At 42.2% G+C, this 19,526-nt stretch overlaps 1 protein-coding gene across 4 annotated transcripts in view; it reads right to left on the bottom strand.

The window, feature by feature from the left end:
• Positions 1-19,526, bottom strand: part of pax6 (paired box 6) — a 115,235-nt gene that overhangs the window by 39,233 nt on the left and 56,476 nt on the right. For 2 of the 4 annotated variants that reach the window (XM_022250642.2, XM_022250640.2), the window contains exon 3: positions 17,542-17,583. The exons of 1 other annotated variant lie outside the window; for it this stretch is intronic. In XM_022250642.2, coding sequence (XP_022106334.1) covers positions 17,542-17,583 — 42 coding nt within the window. Of the gene's footprint in view, positions 1-6,592; positions 7,145-17,541; positions 17,584-19,526 lie in introns of those variants that run through there. One more of the 4 variants, XM_022250639.2, reaches the window with a different exon arrangement.

Raw genomic sequence — 19,526 nt, 5'->3', positions numbered from 1 at the left:
TTGATAGTTTTTTCAAGTTGTTCAAAACAACAACAAAACACCTCTGCATATTTTTTTTTCTAAAAAGATGGTCACATTTTATCGAGGTTAGCCAAAAACGGAGGTAATTTCGTACCCAGTTTGCCCCTTAAAAGTAACATTGCTTCCACTATGGTGGAAACTCAAATATTTCCGGGCGATAAAAGAACACGGCTGATCTCTCTGATATCATATTTTCATGGACATCAGTATTATATTGGCTATTTTTATAACTTGTGGACACAATGGAAAGTTTAATTCTTACAAGTAGCCTGTAGGTGCAATATTGCACTATTACAGTCCGTATGCGATTGATACGCTCGACTCGAAGTGCTCACTGCCGGCTCGCAGAAAAAAGGCATCAAATCTCTCACGCCAGTCCCGCCAAATTACATTTACGAACTCTCTTTCAGCCGGTGCGTCTTGATGCAATAAGCAATACGCTGCTCATCGCACCGCCAAGCCGCGCTCCGGCCTAGCTGAGTCTCGATGCGCGTTGAGTACTAGCGCCTACTGCGCGAGAAGGAACGGTTCAAGGACAATCAAAGAATATTTTTCCCCCAGCGGTAATTTCGGAGTCCCTGTCCACTTCCGAGTGAAGCAATGGGGTCCTGCCTTGGCAGGCTTGGACCCTGCCAACGAAATGCTGCAAGCGTGCTACTCTAAAAGATGATGAAGATAGTGAAATCTAGCAATTTCTTTAAATGAGAGTTTCAATTCATAAGATTTCAAGGAGATTAATGTGAGCGTTCCTGGTCCTACCTTACCTCATAAGTGTAAACGAAACAGAAGATCACAATTCATCGGTCAAATTATTACAATTTGAACTATTAAGGTAATGGTCAGCTTCAATTTTGTTTATTTTTCACCGATCATCAGATTTTCTCAGTCACCTTTATTGAATTCGATGAACACAAACAGAAAGTAGGTAACTTATTGGAATGGTATGTATCAATGTTAAATTCACGAAAGGAAATGTGCTGTTATTTGTTTATCATTTCAAGTGACCAGGTGGCCATGGTGACAACGTTGACCATTAAGTGACAGCGCAGGAAGGCATCTCTAAGACAAATCTGACCTAAAACACCTCCGGGGACGATCCACACGGAGTGCCAACTGCCAATCCAACGATAATCACTAGATGAGAAAGAGAGTATCGCTGAATTCTGATGAATGTAATTTCAAAAATGCATTTAACTGTTGAGTGACTCTTTTTAGCAGTTTTGTACTAAAATATCTGATTTAAGACAGACAGATCAGTCTTGTGACAATAGCAGATATCCCGCCATGAATACAGACTTTGCACCATTTGCTACCTTTGATAGCATCCGCACCATATCAAAATAAGCACGCTGTGACTTCCATATGGCATCTTTAGTATCCTGAAATTCAAATTTTGAATATCTTCTGAAGTACTTGTACGTGAATATTTTTGGCTAAATACGCCGTTTACTCTTTAAGGAAAGAAATTTGATTAAATACGTATACTCTGAAAAAGTAAAAGAAAAACCCAACATTTTAAACTTGAATTGCGAGATTCTCCAAGGGAAATAGCATTTGAATAAAAACTAAAATCATGAAAGAGGAACTTTTGTTAGTAAGATTGAACTGGCAGATTCTATTTTTTAATCTCATGAATGAAAAACCTACCCAATTATTTGAAAACGTATACAAGGTTGGATTTCGAATTAGGATTTGGGGTTCATAATCTAAACGGCTTGAAAAATCCCTGGGACGTTTTAAAACAATACATTTTTGTGAATAATTGACCACGCTCATTACACACGTTGGCATAGTACGCCCAGCATATTGCACATTAATATGCTAAGTTTGAGGGGTTTGATCCAGCGAGTGTGTAGTGCATAACTGATGGAATAATATGCAAGGTGCGTGTGCCATAGCATCCAATATTTTTTTTTTTACTGATGTAAGTATAGCGGATGCCCTGGTAGCGTTCCATTCTCCTGTCGTTGTATGAAAGGCCTATCGACGGCAGCTCACAGCCTAACAATGGTCAGCCCTCATTCACCACAGCGCCGTCTAACAAAGACTCGTAGCAGCCTGCCACGCAACAATTTGCTAATAAAATATTGTCCATTTTATTTTCATATGTATATTTTTTTCCCGAGGCTGTCTGAATTGCGTTATGTCCTGTTGAGCTTGAAATACACGAGGCGAGGGGATAGGCCTATTCTGGGTCGAAATGTAATGGATTTCGAGAGAGGAAAATTCGTGGTTTCAATGAAATTACTGATTAAATTCCAAGCTTGACAATAAAAACATTAGTGTGCGTAAGAGTGTATGCACTGAAGCCGGTATTGTGTAGCGGATGAAAAAATTCTGTCCTTGACAAATATTAACAAACGAAGTATACATGATATGCAGTAAAATCATTACAGTACAGGTTTCAGTGTACAGAATACAGGTTCCCCCCAAAAAAATGACAGCAAATTTGACATGCTTGCTTTTCTGATGAAATTGCGAGAGCAAATGGCACTGCCAATGTTGATTTATGTTATGAATAAATCGCAAAACAATATATTCTGGTTTGCCAGGTTAGAAACACCATTCATTGGGTTAATTTCGGACGTGACTATAGCATCCGAAACAGGATATAGGCGTACAAAATTTAGTTCATAATATGAACTTAACTGTACAATCTGTACACTGTTGATCAAACACACGCTAGAATATTGAACTGCGAGTACAGTACAGTGGCAAAACAAAGCATTACTATTTGCCTCGATCTAGTAAAATACATGTCTTTCCAAAAATCGGTAGAATTTGGTTTTTTCAGGAAGAATTCGTTAAGATTTCTCGGCAGCGTTTATGCCGAGAGCGAAGCCCGTCTCAACCTTGACATGGCCGTGTAGGTATAAACACACTCTGCCGTCGTTAGCATATGAAAAAAGCGCGCGGGTAGAGCCCAGAGAGTTGACAGTAAAAACAATGGGCTGAGTAGCGGCAGATTTACCTGCCAGTACTGTGTGTATTTAGTGACTGGCATGGCCCGTATGCATTAGTCATTCCAAGTCCAAAAGGCCCAAACCAGGATTTATTAAATTTATTTCGTTGGTTCTCCCAATCACGTCGAAATATCTTGACACGTGTGAAACAAAATCATCAACAACGAACACTCTGTTGTAATATTAATCATCTAATCTTCTCAAATGTCGTGAGATAAAATAGTGGATCTATATTAAGAGAGGAGTTTCATCTACTTATTTCTATCTCAAATCTCCTCATCCCTGATATTCAAAAAACGGAGAATCCTAGACCCCCCAAATGGTCAAGTATTCTTCTAGATTAAAAAATTTTGGTTCAATTCGTTTTGTTTTCAATCAGCTTTGAATGCAATCAACGAATGCAAACCAAACATTTCACAAATTGCAATTTATTTCGCCTTCCAAATCATTCCTGGACTGTTCAGGTAAAATTTAAAAAAAAAGAAAAGAAGAGAAAAAAAAACCAAATTGGAAATTGAAATACAAAGACGACTGTGCAGCACTGAAATCTATGACATAGCCATGTCTTTTTCAGTATTTTTGTTCTTTCTAGATACACTGGAGAATTATACAATCAACGAATTTCTTAATATCAAAAACTACAAGATGATTTTTCCCCTTTTTAAAAAGTGTATTTTATACAGTACTTAGGGGAGGGTGGTAGAATTGTGAAGAACTAAACAGAAATCCAATGAGAACTCCCTTTGGAGACAGCGGTCACTGCAAAGGATGACTTGAGGGCTAATTTACACAAATTCTGACGCGTTTTGGATCATTTTGTTCCAGTCTGGAACACCGCGTTGTGATTCATACCTGTGGTTTGCTCATAGGGTCACCCAGACGCGATGCCAGGACAAAATTCGATTTTTAGTAACCTTGTGTCTCTGTTAATCTCTTGACACAGCAACTGACAATTTCCAAGATATCTCAGAAATCTCCTCTTTTTGCCGCTGTGGAACACCTCGATAGACTGACTCATTTTTCTCCTATTCTGAGCAAGAATGACTTACTCGGATGACTTATCATTGGACACAAAGAAGAGGAAATCCCAGTAAAAATCCGCTCGACGATGGCCGTATCGAATCTTTGATATCCGTGAGGGTTGGTTTAACACGCAGTCACTGCAGAGCTGTATTTTTGCCAGAAAAATCTTTGGGTTCTCCAGCAAAAAAATAGATAGTTTAATAGGCCTACAAGAGAATGAAATGTTCGTGTACACTTTGTACAAGAAAAGCGACTATTCGATCATCCTTTATTTTGTGTATTTTAATATCAACTGGTTTAAAATTTCTGGTGTTTATAAACAAGAGTTTGTAAGAAGTAAGAACATGCACACAATCGGAATTTTAAATTGTCCTAAACTGCTCTTGGCAGCTTTTCAAAAGGCCGTGGTTAATCTGCTAATTGTTCTCAGCTTGAGAGCACGGCAACAAAGCAACGATTTGCCGTTTGTAAATTTTCCGTCAGGCTTCACAGCAGAAACAAAATGTGAAAAACTGTTTTGGAAACGTGAAGGTTTTCAATAACTGCACGCCGTTCGATTCATTGTGAATGAACGGGCTGACTTTGGTCTATCACAAATCGGATCGCCGTTACCAAGGCACAGTTGAAGTGAGCAGCGGATGCCCATCCACTCTAATTTGCTAACCACACCAGTCCGCTTCAGCGGAACAATCGGGATTGCTACGGCCAGACGTGTGAGTCATTCACGCTGGGCAAAAAGGCCAGAAATGTGGCATTTTTTATGACTGTACATTAAGTGTGGCTCCCCTGCATGCGAGCAGCACTATGAATTTGCACTTCGACATCAATGATGCACAATTGCAGCTACATCGAGCTCGGTACGGATACTTTGATACTACATCTGTTATAAAAGAGGAAAATTAGCCGCAGAAGTTGCAGAACGAAGGAAAGCGAATGCTTTATCTTTGAGAACATATATTTTTAATTGCAGAAATAGTTAATGAAAACTACGAAGTATGAATGTGCACACCATTCCAAGAACTTAAACTTCTTATGGTAACATTTCGATTTCACTCCACGTGAATGTTCCCAGGCCAACCAAATCCACAAGCTGGTGCGTTTGAATCCTACAGTCGAATAAATCGGTTGTGCGATAGGTGAGTGTATTGTGCAAAATGTTGCAGCACGGCTGAGCAGAGCGGGCACGGTTGAAATGAGAAGAACTGAGGCTACCATAACGGGAGAGCTGCCAAGCGTGTGCAATCAAAGGGGTTCAGGTTGACCAGCCGGCTTGCCGGGTTAGCTGTCGTGAGCTAGATAACTCGGAAAAGCTTCGGCCTGAAACCGCAACGTGGCTGGAGGACACTTCCGCCATCACAAGGGACAGGATTCAGCCAAACACATTGATCCGTTTGTAATCTCTCAGGTATCATACCGGTAGGCCTGCTCGTTGATTGGAGACTTAATTATGTGACCATAGTCCAACATTAAACATTTAGACAAAATAGTGAAAAGACCAATTTGGAAAGAACTGGACACCGTGGCAAAGAGCCTGCAAATTAGTCACGTGTGAACGCTGCCTAGGTGGGATCTGAACCGCTGGACTTGGTTGATCAAAAACAGATGGTGATAGGCACATGAGAAATACCACGCCCAAGGGATACAGGATAACTGTACTCATCGCTTGCATGCAATTTCAACATACGCTGTACGAATGGCAATACGCGGCGTGTACAATAAGCCACTCAAATAACAGCGGTATATTAGCACACTCTGCGCAGTAAAGCGTAATACGAGGATTTTTGTACCGATTATGATAAACGAAATTTCACATTTTGAAACCTAAATTGAGTGAATTTATGTCGTCGATGCTTGCATGGTTATAAATTAAAGTATATTGTTCTACGATTTGACGTGATAACTGTTTCATTGAACCACAGCGCGTAATTCGATTGAGCATTGTGTTACTGACAATCTTCAATCGTACCTGGAATACCACTAATCAACGAAATTTCCTTCACTGAACAGAAAACTCTAATTTTTCCTACATCAAATGTTGAGCATGGACAGTGCAAACAGGTTGTTGTTGACACTTTGAAATAGGAAGCCCAAGGCTGCAACATGAAAATCATCCCATGACCTTGCACGCTGGTTTACAATGGCACACTGATGAATGCATGTATTGTTGGCATCGAATTTCGGAAAACAACCAATGTTATTATGCCTTAAAACATCGTAAGATACCATACTGTAAAGGTAAAACAACACACATTTTTTTTTCATTCTCCTATGATCATACAAAATAATTGTGAAGGATTGTTGGAAGCGTTAGATTCGAAATGAGAACATTGGAGATTCTGCGCTTCGTCCCGACGAGTATTTTTTCCTCTAAAGGAGCAGGTTTTGATAAAGGTTAGGGAATTGAATCAGCTCCATTTCCACCTCTCAGTCACCACGGATCACGAAACATGACCAAAGAAATGGCAAAGTACGAAACTTCGTCATTGACGAATTTTATCCCAGCTGTATCGCCCCGGGCGGGGATTTCGGCGGATTTTTTTAAAAGAGGTGCGGAAAAGGAGGGTTTGTGGGTCGGCTTATCTTACCTCTGGAGCGGTTGCCCTTTTTGGATTTGGTGCCCGAGTCGTTCTGTCCTTGCGGGGAAACACTGCCTGGGTTGGCTGTAGTGGTTTCCACGCCGTTTTGCTGGGCCATACTGCCGGTAAAATCTCAGACTCTTATAGTGTTCTTTCTAGTTTTTGGTGGCTTCCAAGCGCTTGTCCCGGAGCACCAGATGAGAAGTGTCAAATTGCCCCGAGATATTGACTCTCCGGGCGAGTTACGTTTTCACCAAATCGCACAAGCAGTCTGTACCGATGACTGGAGGGTTTACACCGGGGGAATGCAGTCTCCTTTGCACGGTAAAATAAAAACAAGAAAAGGCCGCCCAGATTGTCCCAGCTGACTAGGACCGAAAACAAGACAATCGCGCCGGCCCTGACTTTCTTGCCAGACCACGTTCTCTAGACACCCCAAGGCTAGTCCGTCCGAGGCGTTATGATCTTCCCCAACTCTCGACTGATTGTGGTCTCTACAGCCCCTGTGGGTTTATGGACTTATCTCTACCCTATTATGTCAGTTCAACAGAGAACCGTCTCAGCACATAGCCGCAGCGCCTATTACACACACTCGTGAACTTGGCCTCACTCTACGGCTCATTTGCATACCGCTGACCTCTAATTTTTTTCCCTATTGCCGGCACCTATAGACATGGCATGGAAAGCCATACCTGTTCAACGTTGTAGAGTCTGCCGGCGTGAACTAATCGGAGTTAAGTAGGAAAGATCAGCAGAGGGCGCCCTAGCCTATAGCCAGAGGGAATCCGCGCCCTTGGCCGCGCGTTGTGAACCTGACGTAAGGAGCAGCAGCCAACGAACGATTGCGCTTGACAGCGACCATTCCATCATCGTTTTGGCTATTTACGCTATTGCGTTCAAACTCTGTCGTACGTACGCTATGCAAACATCGACTCTCTCTGACTACGCCCATTTTGAAGTTTTCCAATTGGGCCAAGACTCTGCCTGGTGCTCTACCAGCATTTATTTATTTATTGACTTTTCTAACCTGTTTAATGTCACATCTATGCATGTTATTTAGTTATATCCATATCGTCAACATTTCTTGCCCTTGAAAGTGAAGTGTTTCACATCACTCAAACCATTCACAGTATTGTAACTGTCACGAATTACATGTACGTGTTGAAAACACGACTTTGTGTTTGAATGAAAAGACAAAAGATTGTAACCAGGAAGAAAACACAACCAGCCAATTACACGAAACAAATGAAAATAGTGTCGTTGAAGAGCCGTTCCTTCAATGACTCGTGAACTATTATCATGCCCAGCTAGCACAGTGCATACAATTGGCCCGCCCATATTCAGTTCATGTGCAATTTCGTCTTTATTGTTAACAACCTCGTTAAGCAAGTGAAATAATTTCCCAATGAAAATTGTACCGGTACAGCGAGCACATAGTAATCTTTAATGAGTTGGTGAGAAATAATACGCATGTAGTTAAATCACCCTTAAGCTTGTTTACTCAGGTATGCACCATCTACACGCTTGTTACGATTTCCGTTCGGATTTCGAAATCAGGCAATTGGCGTGTTTACTTCCAATATCGTGATGGGGCTTGCACGCGAGCAGCTCACCATACGACAGTGAAATTGTAAATATTAAACAAAAAACGAGGAAACGAACCGATTTGGGTCATAGAAATGTGGAAATCTTGAGGAAAGAGGAGTTGTTTTTTCTATAAACAAAATGGCTTTAAAATTCAAAAGCTATCTGAATGATATAAACGTTTTCATGACAACTGACAACAAACTACGAGTGCCGCTGGGATTAAAAATAGAAAATGAAGTCACACTTACACAGAATATTGTCACCTGTGAATATTTTTCACAAAATTCACAAGACAACTTACGGGTTTAATATCTAACAACTCTCCTCCGATATGGCCATTCCGGTTCGATTTCCCACCCGAAGTCTTAATTCAAACACACACCGAACGAAATTGACTTACTGGGACAACTGAGAGGAAGAATTCGTTTCTTTCGATTACAGTTTAGGGCGAGAGTGCGCGCTTATAAACTTATCCAAGATATTTGACACGTGAGAGTGTTTAGTAATGCATGAATAACGTAAACATGAGCCTCAAACCTTCCAAGAAATCGAAACAAATTCGATTGCAGCGGGCATAAGTAGAGGAGAAGAAAAATTGGCGCGAAAGCAGAAACGCCGATTTGTCTTTCGGGGTTTTTCCCCTATCTTCGGCGACCGTCTGCTCAGTCGCTCGGGGCAACACCTGAGACCCACCGACAAAGAGATAGCAGGCGGGAATTACAGGCAGAACGTCTGGAGGCGTTTGATGAGGCCGAAACGCGACCGTGACTCTGAGGGAGGAAATTTTTATCTGGGAAAAAAAAAGATTCAATCCCCTTCCAGCGCTCTGTACGCGCCAGCCTCTACGATGCGTTAATTCCTACCTCCGGGAGAATTAAAATCGCTCAAGCTGGCGCTAATTCGATACATCCCACCCGACTGCCAGAAATGGTATCGACCATTGCCTCATTAATTATACGGTAGCCTTGACCCGGGCGAAGTGCATTCAGACCAGCTTGCAGGGGAGTACAGTTGGGGGGGGGGCTGATTTCGACTGGCTACTCGGATCCCAGGCGGCATGCTTCAGAAAAATCCCCAAGGAAACGAACATCGGGTAGGCCCAGTAAAGTGCCAAGTGGTGCCAGCTACAAAAAAGGGTCCGCTGGAAGAAAAGCGCAACCTCTGTCTACACTTTTGGCACAGCGGGGCGCCCGGCGCACCGCGCCTGAAATTTCATTCAACCGCGGTGCTCACAGAGCAGCTTGCCCGCGTTAAAAACAGTTCCCGAACACTGCTGCCAGCAACATTTCCCTCTCACAAAAGATAACTGGATGTTTGGAGGTTTTTTTCCTCCCTTTTTTCACCCAATGCAATTAAATCCACACCCCGTGTAATTATTCCCATTTCTTGGTTGCGGGGGAAAGACTGTATTTTTACAGCCTTTACGTGAAGATTTCATTACTTAATCAGCGGTTTTATCCTGCTCGCTTAAGTGCCGGAATACCAGACAAAGAATAGTGCTCGTGCAAGGTGCAATGCGAAATTACAATTGAAAACACATTCTGCAAGGAGGACGAAACGGTTTTATGTAATAGACTTTTCTTGTACACTACTCTTTGGAAGTCTTGCTTACCCCAAACCAAAGCAGTTTTTCGTCTAGTTAGTTTTGTCTTCTTAACATTTATAGACAACACTTAATCCCGTCTTGTACCAAAGCAGCGTCACCCTGTCTGGTATTATGTATTGGGCGGTGCAGCCTGAGCTATATACAAGGCAATGGTCACAGAACGGGAGAGGAAATATCAAAGTGGTAAATATTCTTTACCAATCCCAAATCTGACTCCGATTTCATCACGTTTTGTCATTCCAAACCAACAATAATGGGGGTCCTACCTCAACGGTTGAACGAATTGAAGCCGGTAATCAATTGTAACGTGTTCTGATGTGTACGAGTTCCTTCTTTCAAATGTAATACATAACATGGCAAATAAATCAGCGGGTTCTGACTAAAAGAGGGTAAAATAAAAACACCGTTGTTAAGTTACTGTTGATGCCTTTATCTATCGACTAAATCCGTGATCAGTATCTTGGAGACCGCAACCGCAGCGGTGCCACGGTCGTGCACAGGTGGCACGCGCGCGTTTAATGCACCTCCAACCAATAGCGTATAGTGTTTGAGTGCGCACGCGTGTTGTCATGGTTGTGAAATGAAGTTTCTTCAGGGCAGTCCAGGTTTGAGTGTACAAGAGACACCGCGCCCCCTTCGGTAAGCATGGGATCATTTTTACCGATTCTTATCTAAATTCCACTGAGTAAGATCTCCACGAGATCAACTTCTCATGCAAGAATAAGCTATGTTCATCCAATCGGCGAGGGCACTGTATGGCCTATTTTACGGCGCGCATGTTTTGTTTGGTCACAAGCGGTGAGTGTTAAGCACACGGCCAATGGCGAACAGAAGAACGCAGATGCCGCGTATTAATACAAAGTGTGAAGTTCTTCGTTCTCACTGCCCCTTACACGTACCCTTAGAAATAAGACCGTGCCATCTGATTAGGTCTTGGCGCGCCCCTAGACAAATCATCTTCTACGTCATTTGTAGTGCATTTAATTCGCGCCTTCTGCCCTCTGTATACAGACAGTGTGGGCATCCGTGAAATGAAGAGATCGCTCCTGACGTCTACAGCTGCTGATTGGTTCAGGAGTGGACTCTCGCCGTGGAACCTCGAGAGAAACTCTGTTACTTTCATAATGAAAGAGCCGAGGTGTTTATTGGTGATGAATGGAGATGGCTGGATGGCAATCGTGCCAATAAATTAGCACTTAAATGGAGCAGCCAAAGCATTCTGCTCAATACTTAGCAACGGACATCTAAGGAGGACTTATAAAAGGATTCATTGTAATGTATGAAAATGCGAAGTTAGGCCTGTGATATTTGAAATCACAGATGCCAGTCACAGACTCCCGGTAATGAAGCCCCAGTAGTCATACAAGTCGACCGTCCATACAAAAATGTTTACCAGTCAAAGGAAAAAAATGATTACTTTGTGGGTTTCATTTGGGCTTCTTCAAGGGCAATGTTGAAAGAAGACGCTGTGTTTAGACTCGGCACAGCTTGTCCAAGCATGGAACTCTATAATCCTAGCGAAGCCATACAGCGAAATGCAGCTTAGGGCAAGGTTGACATCACGGACGTTTTGATTAAAATCACACGTCGCCGTAATTGGGTGTACAATTTCATTAGCCTGCAAGCCAAATACCTCTCGATTATTTCAATAAAAATCCGTCTGCTTCGGAAGTTTTAGAGGGGATTACATTTCGACAAAGACATAAAATGGGAAAAGATTTTTCAAACAACAAAACTTAAGTGTTCTGAAGAAAACTTTAAATCTCGCGGGAAACCTCTGCATCATGAAAAGCAACGCTATAGCCACGAGGTAGCGCTGTAAATGGGCAATCTGTGAGCTAATGACATTCAGAAACATGAATAAGAGATTATTTAATCATTCACGTAGGTCACCATAGTCACACCATAGATTATGGTCACGCAAGCTATATTGCTCGTCGTGAAATGGTACAATTGTCTGCCTTGATCGGAACAGTTGTCGTCGTTCGTCTCCTGTGTCATTACTCAACGGCTAAAGGCAGCATTGCCGAGCCGCACCGCATGAGTCTGCGCGTGATGCCGTGACCACAAGGCTAATATTGTCATTACCAACACACTCATCAAATGCTACCGGTCGTTAGGCGGTCGCGCGCAAAAAGGGTCTGCAAATTACCGGGGCGGTTCCGTCCACAGCGCCGGTGTCAATTTATCGAGAGACCCGGTCGTTTATCAATGTCGCCAACCCACTGCCGATGGGCTTGGTTGAATAGGATGGGGGCGCTATTTCCTTCACCAAGTTAATTTCAATCCGAAGGAGCACTACTGGCTTTGTATAGGCTCAGGCATGAGAAGTATACGTTCTGGTAAAAAAAAATGAGAGAGAGAGAAAAGCGAACCTTGCAAGTTTTGTGAAGGGGTTAATCCGAAGACTTAACCTATAGCAATATACACTGATAACCTCGCGTGCAAGATGCCTTTCGTCATTATCACTCAGGTCTGCGACGTTATTGCAACATGAGATCATTTCTAGTCGGTGAAACGCAAGTAAGACAGACTTAACTATCCTTAATTGTCAACTAACAAGGAAGGCAAGTTTACCACTGAACCAACAGGGCATATGAATCTTAATTATGCACGAATTATTCCCAGTGGACATTAGGGAAAGACAACATTGTTCACTTTTATACAGTTATGGATCACGTCATTAATGTTAACATAAATTACTATCCCGGTCACGCGACCAGGTTTTTCAAAGGAAAGCAAACTTCTCAACAAGTCTGAGGAATACAATTTGACAATTATGTTTTGTGCCTTAGTGGTGTTTCTGAATACATGCACATCGTGGAATGTGGAAAAGTGGAAAATAAACTGGAAACGAACCCAGGAGTTAATTTAACCAGCCAACCCAAGCAACTAATCCAGTTTTTGTATAAAGCTTGGACAAAGCTACTACACCCCCATGAATGCATTCTGCTCCTTGGCCCTGAAATATGACGAGACTGAAGACCATCACCCCCCCAGAAAACTCAAATATTATTAAACATGGTTATTTATCCGCTTGAGATTCTCCATCACGCCTGCTGGCTATCTCATTTTCCCGCGGGCGATAAAACATGAATGCAATCAACTACGCATGCCTAGGAAATAAATCAACAAAATATGAAACAGGGGAAAATAATAATAAACGGTGAAAGCGACAATAAAGAACAAAGTTTTCCACGTTGACGCCTCGCCAAGGTCAAACCAATTTAATTTTCACGGGTGCCTAGACGAACAAAATAGTCACTTTGGTGGGAGTCGGTTTTCAGCTGGCTGTGCGGTTGTAGGAAATAAAAATGCGATCTGCTAGTCAAATAAATAAATTCGGTTTCTTACATTTTCAAACAAATTAGTGTTCGCAATATTTTGAAAATTTAATGAAATCGAAATGCGATTCCAAACTCATCCATTGAAATCGCAATGAATAGATCACGTTAAACACGCATTGTCAATGAGGGCAAAAACAGGTATCAAAATGATACAGTGTTTACATTTTGTCTTCTGTACAACATATACCATGTGCGAATGTGCCTTGTTCATAGAACTGTGTTAGTTTCAAGTTCCGATATTTACATATAATCATGGGGGATTTTCCAAACAGTCTTTGGCCAGTTGATCATAATGGCATCGGGATTGCACAAAAGACGAAACGAGAGATATGGGACAAACAGATAAACATTGAATTCCATGGGGAAAATCACTATCAACAACCCAGTAGACCTTTTACTAAAAATGGTTGGAAGCCCAAATTTGAGGTAGCCAGCGTACACAGATTGATCCTGCCAAATCAACCCGGTCATCTGCAGTCCGATATAATCACTCTCTCCACGCGCCGCGAGAGAATAAACAGTCTCTGAACATTTTGCACCGGGCACACAAAAAGCACACTTGGCATAGTGCACTGGGGAAAAACACCATTATTATTGCTTGCAGCAATTTCGCGGCCAAAGGGCCCTCAATTATTCCGCTAAGTATTTTCGCACCTTTTTTCAAGGTTAACCTAATGAAATCTTCACGGGCTTCATGTGCTTTCAAGCCAGACTAGAAAGACAAGGGAAAAATTCATACATCATTATGACCAACATGATCACACAAATGGAACAAACCATTATAATATGAACACCCTTGAAGATCTGTAAACTCAGTGTGACACATACTACATCAGAAAATACAAGGAAATAACGCGATATTACTGATGTAGGTCGAGGCGGTTTATAAAGAGCAACCACTTTGCCCTGCACATTATAACGCATGTGTTCTGAAATGGCACAGTTTATCAAAGTTAGAAAACCGTTTTGACACATATTATTTTCTAAGGTTTATTAGGACGGCCAAAACCCATGGGTCCGTTTCAGAAATGAGAAATCAGGATTTTTATCAATTGTTAAAAACTTAACGCTCAACTGGCCTTTCAAGTCGTATCAAAATGGTCATGAATTCAATCCTTGAAATGCACGACCTATTTGATTGTATTCCAAACCACGTAAATGCCCTGCCGGCATGCACGGCATGCATTTGAATGAACAGAAATTTAGGACAAGAGCTATGAACAAGAAAGGAACCTCCTAAGACATTTTGAATGATTGCAGTAAACGGACATACAAATAATTCATACAATATCTTTCAACAACCATGTCTTCATTTTTCAACTGCTTCAGTTTCATCGAATACTGAAATATCAGCAGACATTAAGCTAATTACTTACTCTTTTGTTAATTATGCTTTCCAAGAGCAAAAGGACAGAGTGTCAATCATCACCAGTATCGCAAAGTGAAATACAGAAAATTGTACTGTTCCATTATCACTCTTAATAAGTGAATAAAGCTATATAATTATTAAGACATCTTAAATAAACCAACTTTTTGGCTGCATTTTTGAGGAATAATTTAAAGCATGTTTCTATGGAGATTCTAATTTATTACATGACAACCACACACTGCACGTTGAACGTGTGAACTTCCAGTGCAATTTTTCAAACATTTTCGCCAATTCAATAAAAAAAAAGCGCACACACGACGCATCGCCTTTCTCCCCAAGATATACTTGGGAGAAAATGTCCCGTAATTTTATAGAATAAATTAGATTGGGCCACCCCAGGGGAATAGGTCGGCAGACCGGCCTACCAGCGAGCACTCCCCGGCGAAGCCCCCGAATGACGGGGGACACCCAGCGCTCTCGCTCCGCCGTCCATCCCGGGGAATCTCACGCTTAACTTCAGGCGCTCGCCGAATATAATTTCCCGTTACAGATTAGGTTTTCTCGTTGATTGGAGGTGCTAATAGGGGATATGTGATATAGATCCACGCGTCTAAAGCCACAAGAAAGACACAGGAAGGGGAAGAGAACAGAGGACGGGTTAAAAAAAGGGATGCTGGAGAGGAAAAGGAGAGGACTAAAAGAAGAAGCAAGGTGGCTTTTTACGGGATGAGGGAAGGAGATGGGGAAAGAGGGTTCGATATTCTTGTCACCTGTCGAGGGAAGATCGGTGATTTAGCGTAGGGCGTTCGATCGGTGGAGGTGGTGGAGCAGCTTTCAATATTTCCGACTGAGTGAGCCCCCGGACTGAGCCATACTGGGGGACAGATGAAGGGGCAGACTGGCGTAGAATGAAGGAATGGGACGGCTCTATGGGGAGATTTAAATGCACGGAACCTCTTCAGGTGTCCCCGTGCCCTGTCGCTGAGTAACCGCTAGGTTGTGGAAGGGTTTTACTGGGGGAAATGACTAAGACCTTTGTGAATATCTGTCACTGGAAAATGTCAGCAGTGTGGACTAGTATCCAGCAAACAAAGGGAAGGTGATATTCGTTCCAAAATTTTGAAATAAGACAACTCCAATGCCCCTAGGTCCCTCAAAATGTCTCCTTCATAATCAAACCCACTGTCTTCCTGATTAAAATAAGCACAACTGGGTAATCAGAAAGAAAATTCAAATCTAGGCCTACCAGAATGATTTCAATGTGTCTAATTCATCACACGACCGTGGTTACTGATACATTATCATTTCATTGTAATTTCTTTGGTGTGTGTACAAACGTTTTAATTCGAAACGTACACCAACGTTTCGGCAACCTAGCGCTCCAAATCTACATTAATTGTCAAAATAAATTCGCCATTTCCCTAAATATCTATTCAACAAAGGCCTTGTAAGGTCGAAGGTTAGAGCGGTAAATCGAACTATGGCAATACCGCAGTAAAAAAGGGATGCGGCAGTTTATACGTTTCATGTCAATTCTATTCGTGTTGGCAAAAGTGGGGTTAGTAACTTGACGTCATTATTACGTCACCAAAATGAATGATTATCACACCATAATCTATAATTCTGAATACTGTTAGCAGGAATGAAAGAGGCCTTGATGGAACAATGGCGATGGTGATGACAATGTCATGTCATCATGACGGTGGTAGGGTGGATGTGGAGATGAGGCACACGATGGTGGTGAACTTTAGTTTGATCGGCTAACGGTGGTGAAAGATTAAATTGACATTTCGACTGTACATGCAATGCTGAACTGAAAGTAATATTGATAACGCCGTGGCTAGCGACGGTAATTTTGACTTGGATATCTCGGCGTGGTGAAACTTCAAGTGCATCATAATAAGGTAAAATGGTGGCAAAGCGTCGAAATCTACACCATTGCCAACCTTTAAACATATTCGCAAACACTATGATAGAGAGTCCAAACTCCCACTGGATTTAACAACAGACAATCAAATATTCCAATTTCACATAAACTCACTAATCCACCTCCCCAACAGCGTCCGAAAACACAGCCTAAAACTACATCACGACCACGATTGCAATAAGGGCAGAGGGAGAAAAAAAAGTTCCCAAATTGAAACACGCATAATCAGCGATGCTCCAGCGTCGAAAGCCTGGCGACCGGGATATTCTAGCGGCTCTCATGGGGGATATGGGCTTGATAAGACCGGGGTAAGCCACGTCGGCGGGCCGTCCCGTCCCGTGCGGGGGTACAGCTTACGGGTGCTAGTGCCGAGGTCTCGGCTGCAATTACATAAGTGTAATTTTCACAGTAGATTTGATCGCAATGCAATATTGGAGATAAATCCAGGCGATCCAGGCGCCAGTATGAATCGCCGCGGCGACAACTCGCATAAATCTCAACCCTTGCACGTCTGTCTATCGAACATTTTGTTTCATCTAAAAAGTCTGCCATCTCAAAATTTCTCTCACATATCTTCGTCTGATATTATCATAATTCCTATTATACAATGATGTGGTGGTAGTAATCAGGAAGCCGAGGGCTGGGCTATTAACCAAGAATGACTGTCAATACGAAAACTCATAAACTGAACAAAGGAATAGACTGACAAAATAAAGAATATGGATTGAGTGGGTCGGAAACCACACTTCACATTCAGGTCTGTATTGTGAACCAACTGGCACCCGACTGTGCAGAGGACGTGCAGTAAATATGGAATTGGTACGTTTGTGAAGGCAAAACAGTTATGCCCACAATGGTCAAAGGTCAGGGTTGGAAGGTCGGTGTGAATTTCAAGTGTGTGACAGAAGAAAAGACAACGGGCAGAGAAAATTGAAAATCTTTCATGCAAAATCAAAATCACAGCATAAAATACAAAGATCACGCAAAAAAGAATGGACACCACGTCAACACATCGTATACGCATAACATATAAATGGAATAAATGAAAGGATGGTATAGCCTGGAAATCTCGATGTTGTAGCATTTAGAAGAAAGGATTTACTTGAGAGTTAGAGCACTAACCATGCGCAGAATACGCTTCCGTTCCGTTGTGCGAAGGAAATTCTGAAAAATACAAGGAATATGGTAGATTATATTGGTTTTGTCAAATTGTTTCTCATGCATTTATTCGGGGGATTATATAATATAGTCTGGCGTTATTAATTGTTGATGGTACCAACTGCGGTTCTTGGCAATGTTCATATGCATAACCGTGGCCTCCACAACAGCCTAAATGAAGTGATTGGTGCACAGTCTGACACACATTGTCACATTAAGCATGATTTCCCGCACAGGCAAAGGGCACTATCTGAATAGCTGTCATGTGATATTTCTGCATCCAATGGCCATTTTAGCGTGGAACAATGAGGTGTACGGCGCATGTTCTTCAAAGAATCCCGTTTGACAGACTTGATAAACAACTGGAATGTTAATCTCTGTACAGCGTGAGGGGAACTTCACATGGAAAGCAAACTTTCGGCCGGCAGTAGCCGAAAATGTGGGAAAAGTCACACTAACCATGTCCGTCACTGCAAACTGCACACGTAGGGGCAATACTTCAATTTGTATCACACTATGTTAACTAAAGAGTAGCATCAAAATAAACATGCAATAAGTTTGGTAAATCTGATCGTCAGGTAATGATAAAGCTGTCTTTTAGCTGTTTCTTAGTCTGTTTAAGATCATCACAATTGTTATTCACCACACAGCAACTAATTTTGAAGATATGGTATCATGTATAGATTGATTTTACAATTAACATTTGGGTAACAAGTAGAGTTGCATACCTCAGTCAAGAACTTGTACTCTATTGTTACAGTCAACACAAACACAAATTGTTAACTTCACTGTTAAATTGATTGGAAATGCCAAGCAAGTTTTGCCTTGAAAATATTATATCAAGTTTTAATTTTCAATTTATTTGGCACAACGATATTGATTGGAGAGTAGCGTTCCTTTCCAAGCTGGTGGTGAAGGGGGGAAGGGTACAAACACGAGACAATGCTTGCAGCGGCGAGCCACAAAAAGGTCTTTGTCAGGTGTGGAGGGAAGGTTTTTATCTGGGCCGCGATGTTGTCGTCTGCCAAGACGCGTTTTGGAGGGAAATTGAAAATGTGCAATATCCGGCCGGCGAGTCGCGGGATCGATCCGCCATATTGTTGCTCTGTGGCACGCGCGCTGTCTTGTTCATGCCCAAAGATAGAATCCTAGGAATCGATTGACGCGGGAAAGAAAGCAATGTCATGTGATCAAAAAAGGTTCTGTGGCGACTTTGATACTCTCAAGGTGGAGGTGACCAAACGAAAAGAACTACTTCATTCAATGCATTTAAAGTTCGCGGCTACAAAGTTGGGTATTGCATAATCTATGGATAAAATGCGTAGCTAGCGACGTGATCACATCACACTAGGGTCCTCGCTAAGCGCTTGCAACCTTTCCAAATTTTAGTTGAAGTGGATTATTTTTGAACCAGGTGCAGTTTGATCAGGTTTTGGACGGAATTATACCCTGTCTCCACCATCAGACTCGAACCTTTATCATATAAAAGCGGACATCTCGCTACAAAGTAAGCCTATTTGAAACGCCTCCCATTAAATCATTTGCACGACTTGGATTACACAAGCGCATGCGCATTATGGCCTCGCACTCTTCCCCAAGGAATTTTTAGCTCGCGGTGAAGGAAAGCTGCAACTCTCAAGGTCGCCAGGTCTCTTTTATTCCTTTTTCTCCCGCTTCCCTCCTGTTCTGACGGTGTTATTATCCTTCACACTTTTAATTTCATCAGGCGAGAATTACGGCTAATGGTTGGTGCGCGTCACCGCTGCTCATCACGGGGCAGAGGCGCGAGGCAGCGAGATTGGTTGTTTAGCTGACGGTGATGGCGGATGCATCGACCGTATTACCGCCAGGTGATAGGGTTATGTACCTCATCGGTTCGCCAACTCCTTGACTCATATCAGTTTCCTACATATTATTAGAGCCGAGCTGATAACTAAGTAAGGTGCTAT

The sequence above is a fragment of the Acanthaster planci genome, linkage group LG20 (genome assembly GCF_054643075.1).
Source record: "Acanthaster planci isolate LZ-2023a linkage group LG20, COTS_SCS, whole genome shotgun sequence".
NCBI lineage: Eukaryota > Metazoa > Echinodermata > Asteroidea > Valvatida > Acanthasteridae > Acanthaster > Acanthaster planci.
The sequence above is the reverse complement of the archived record's forward strand: the minus strand, read 5'-3'. Positions and strand labels throughout refer to the sequence as shown.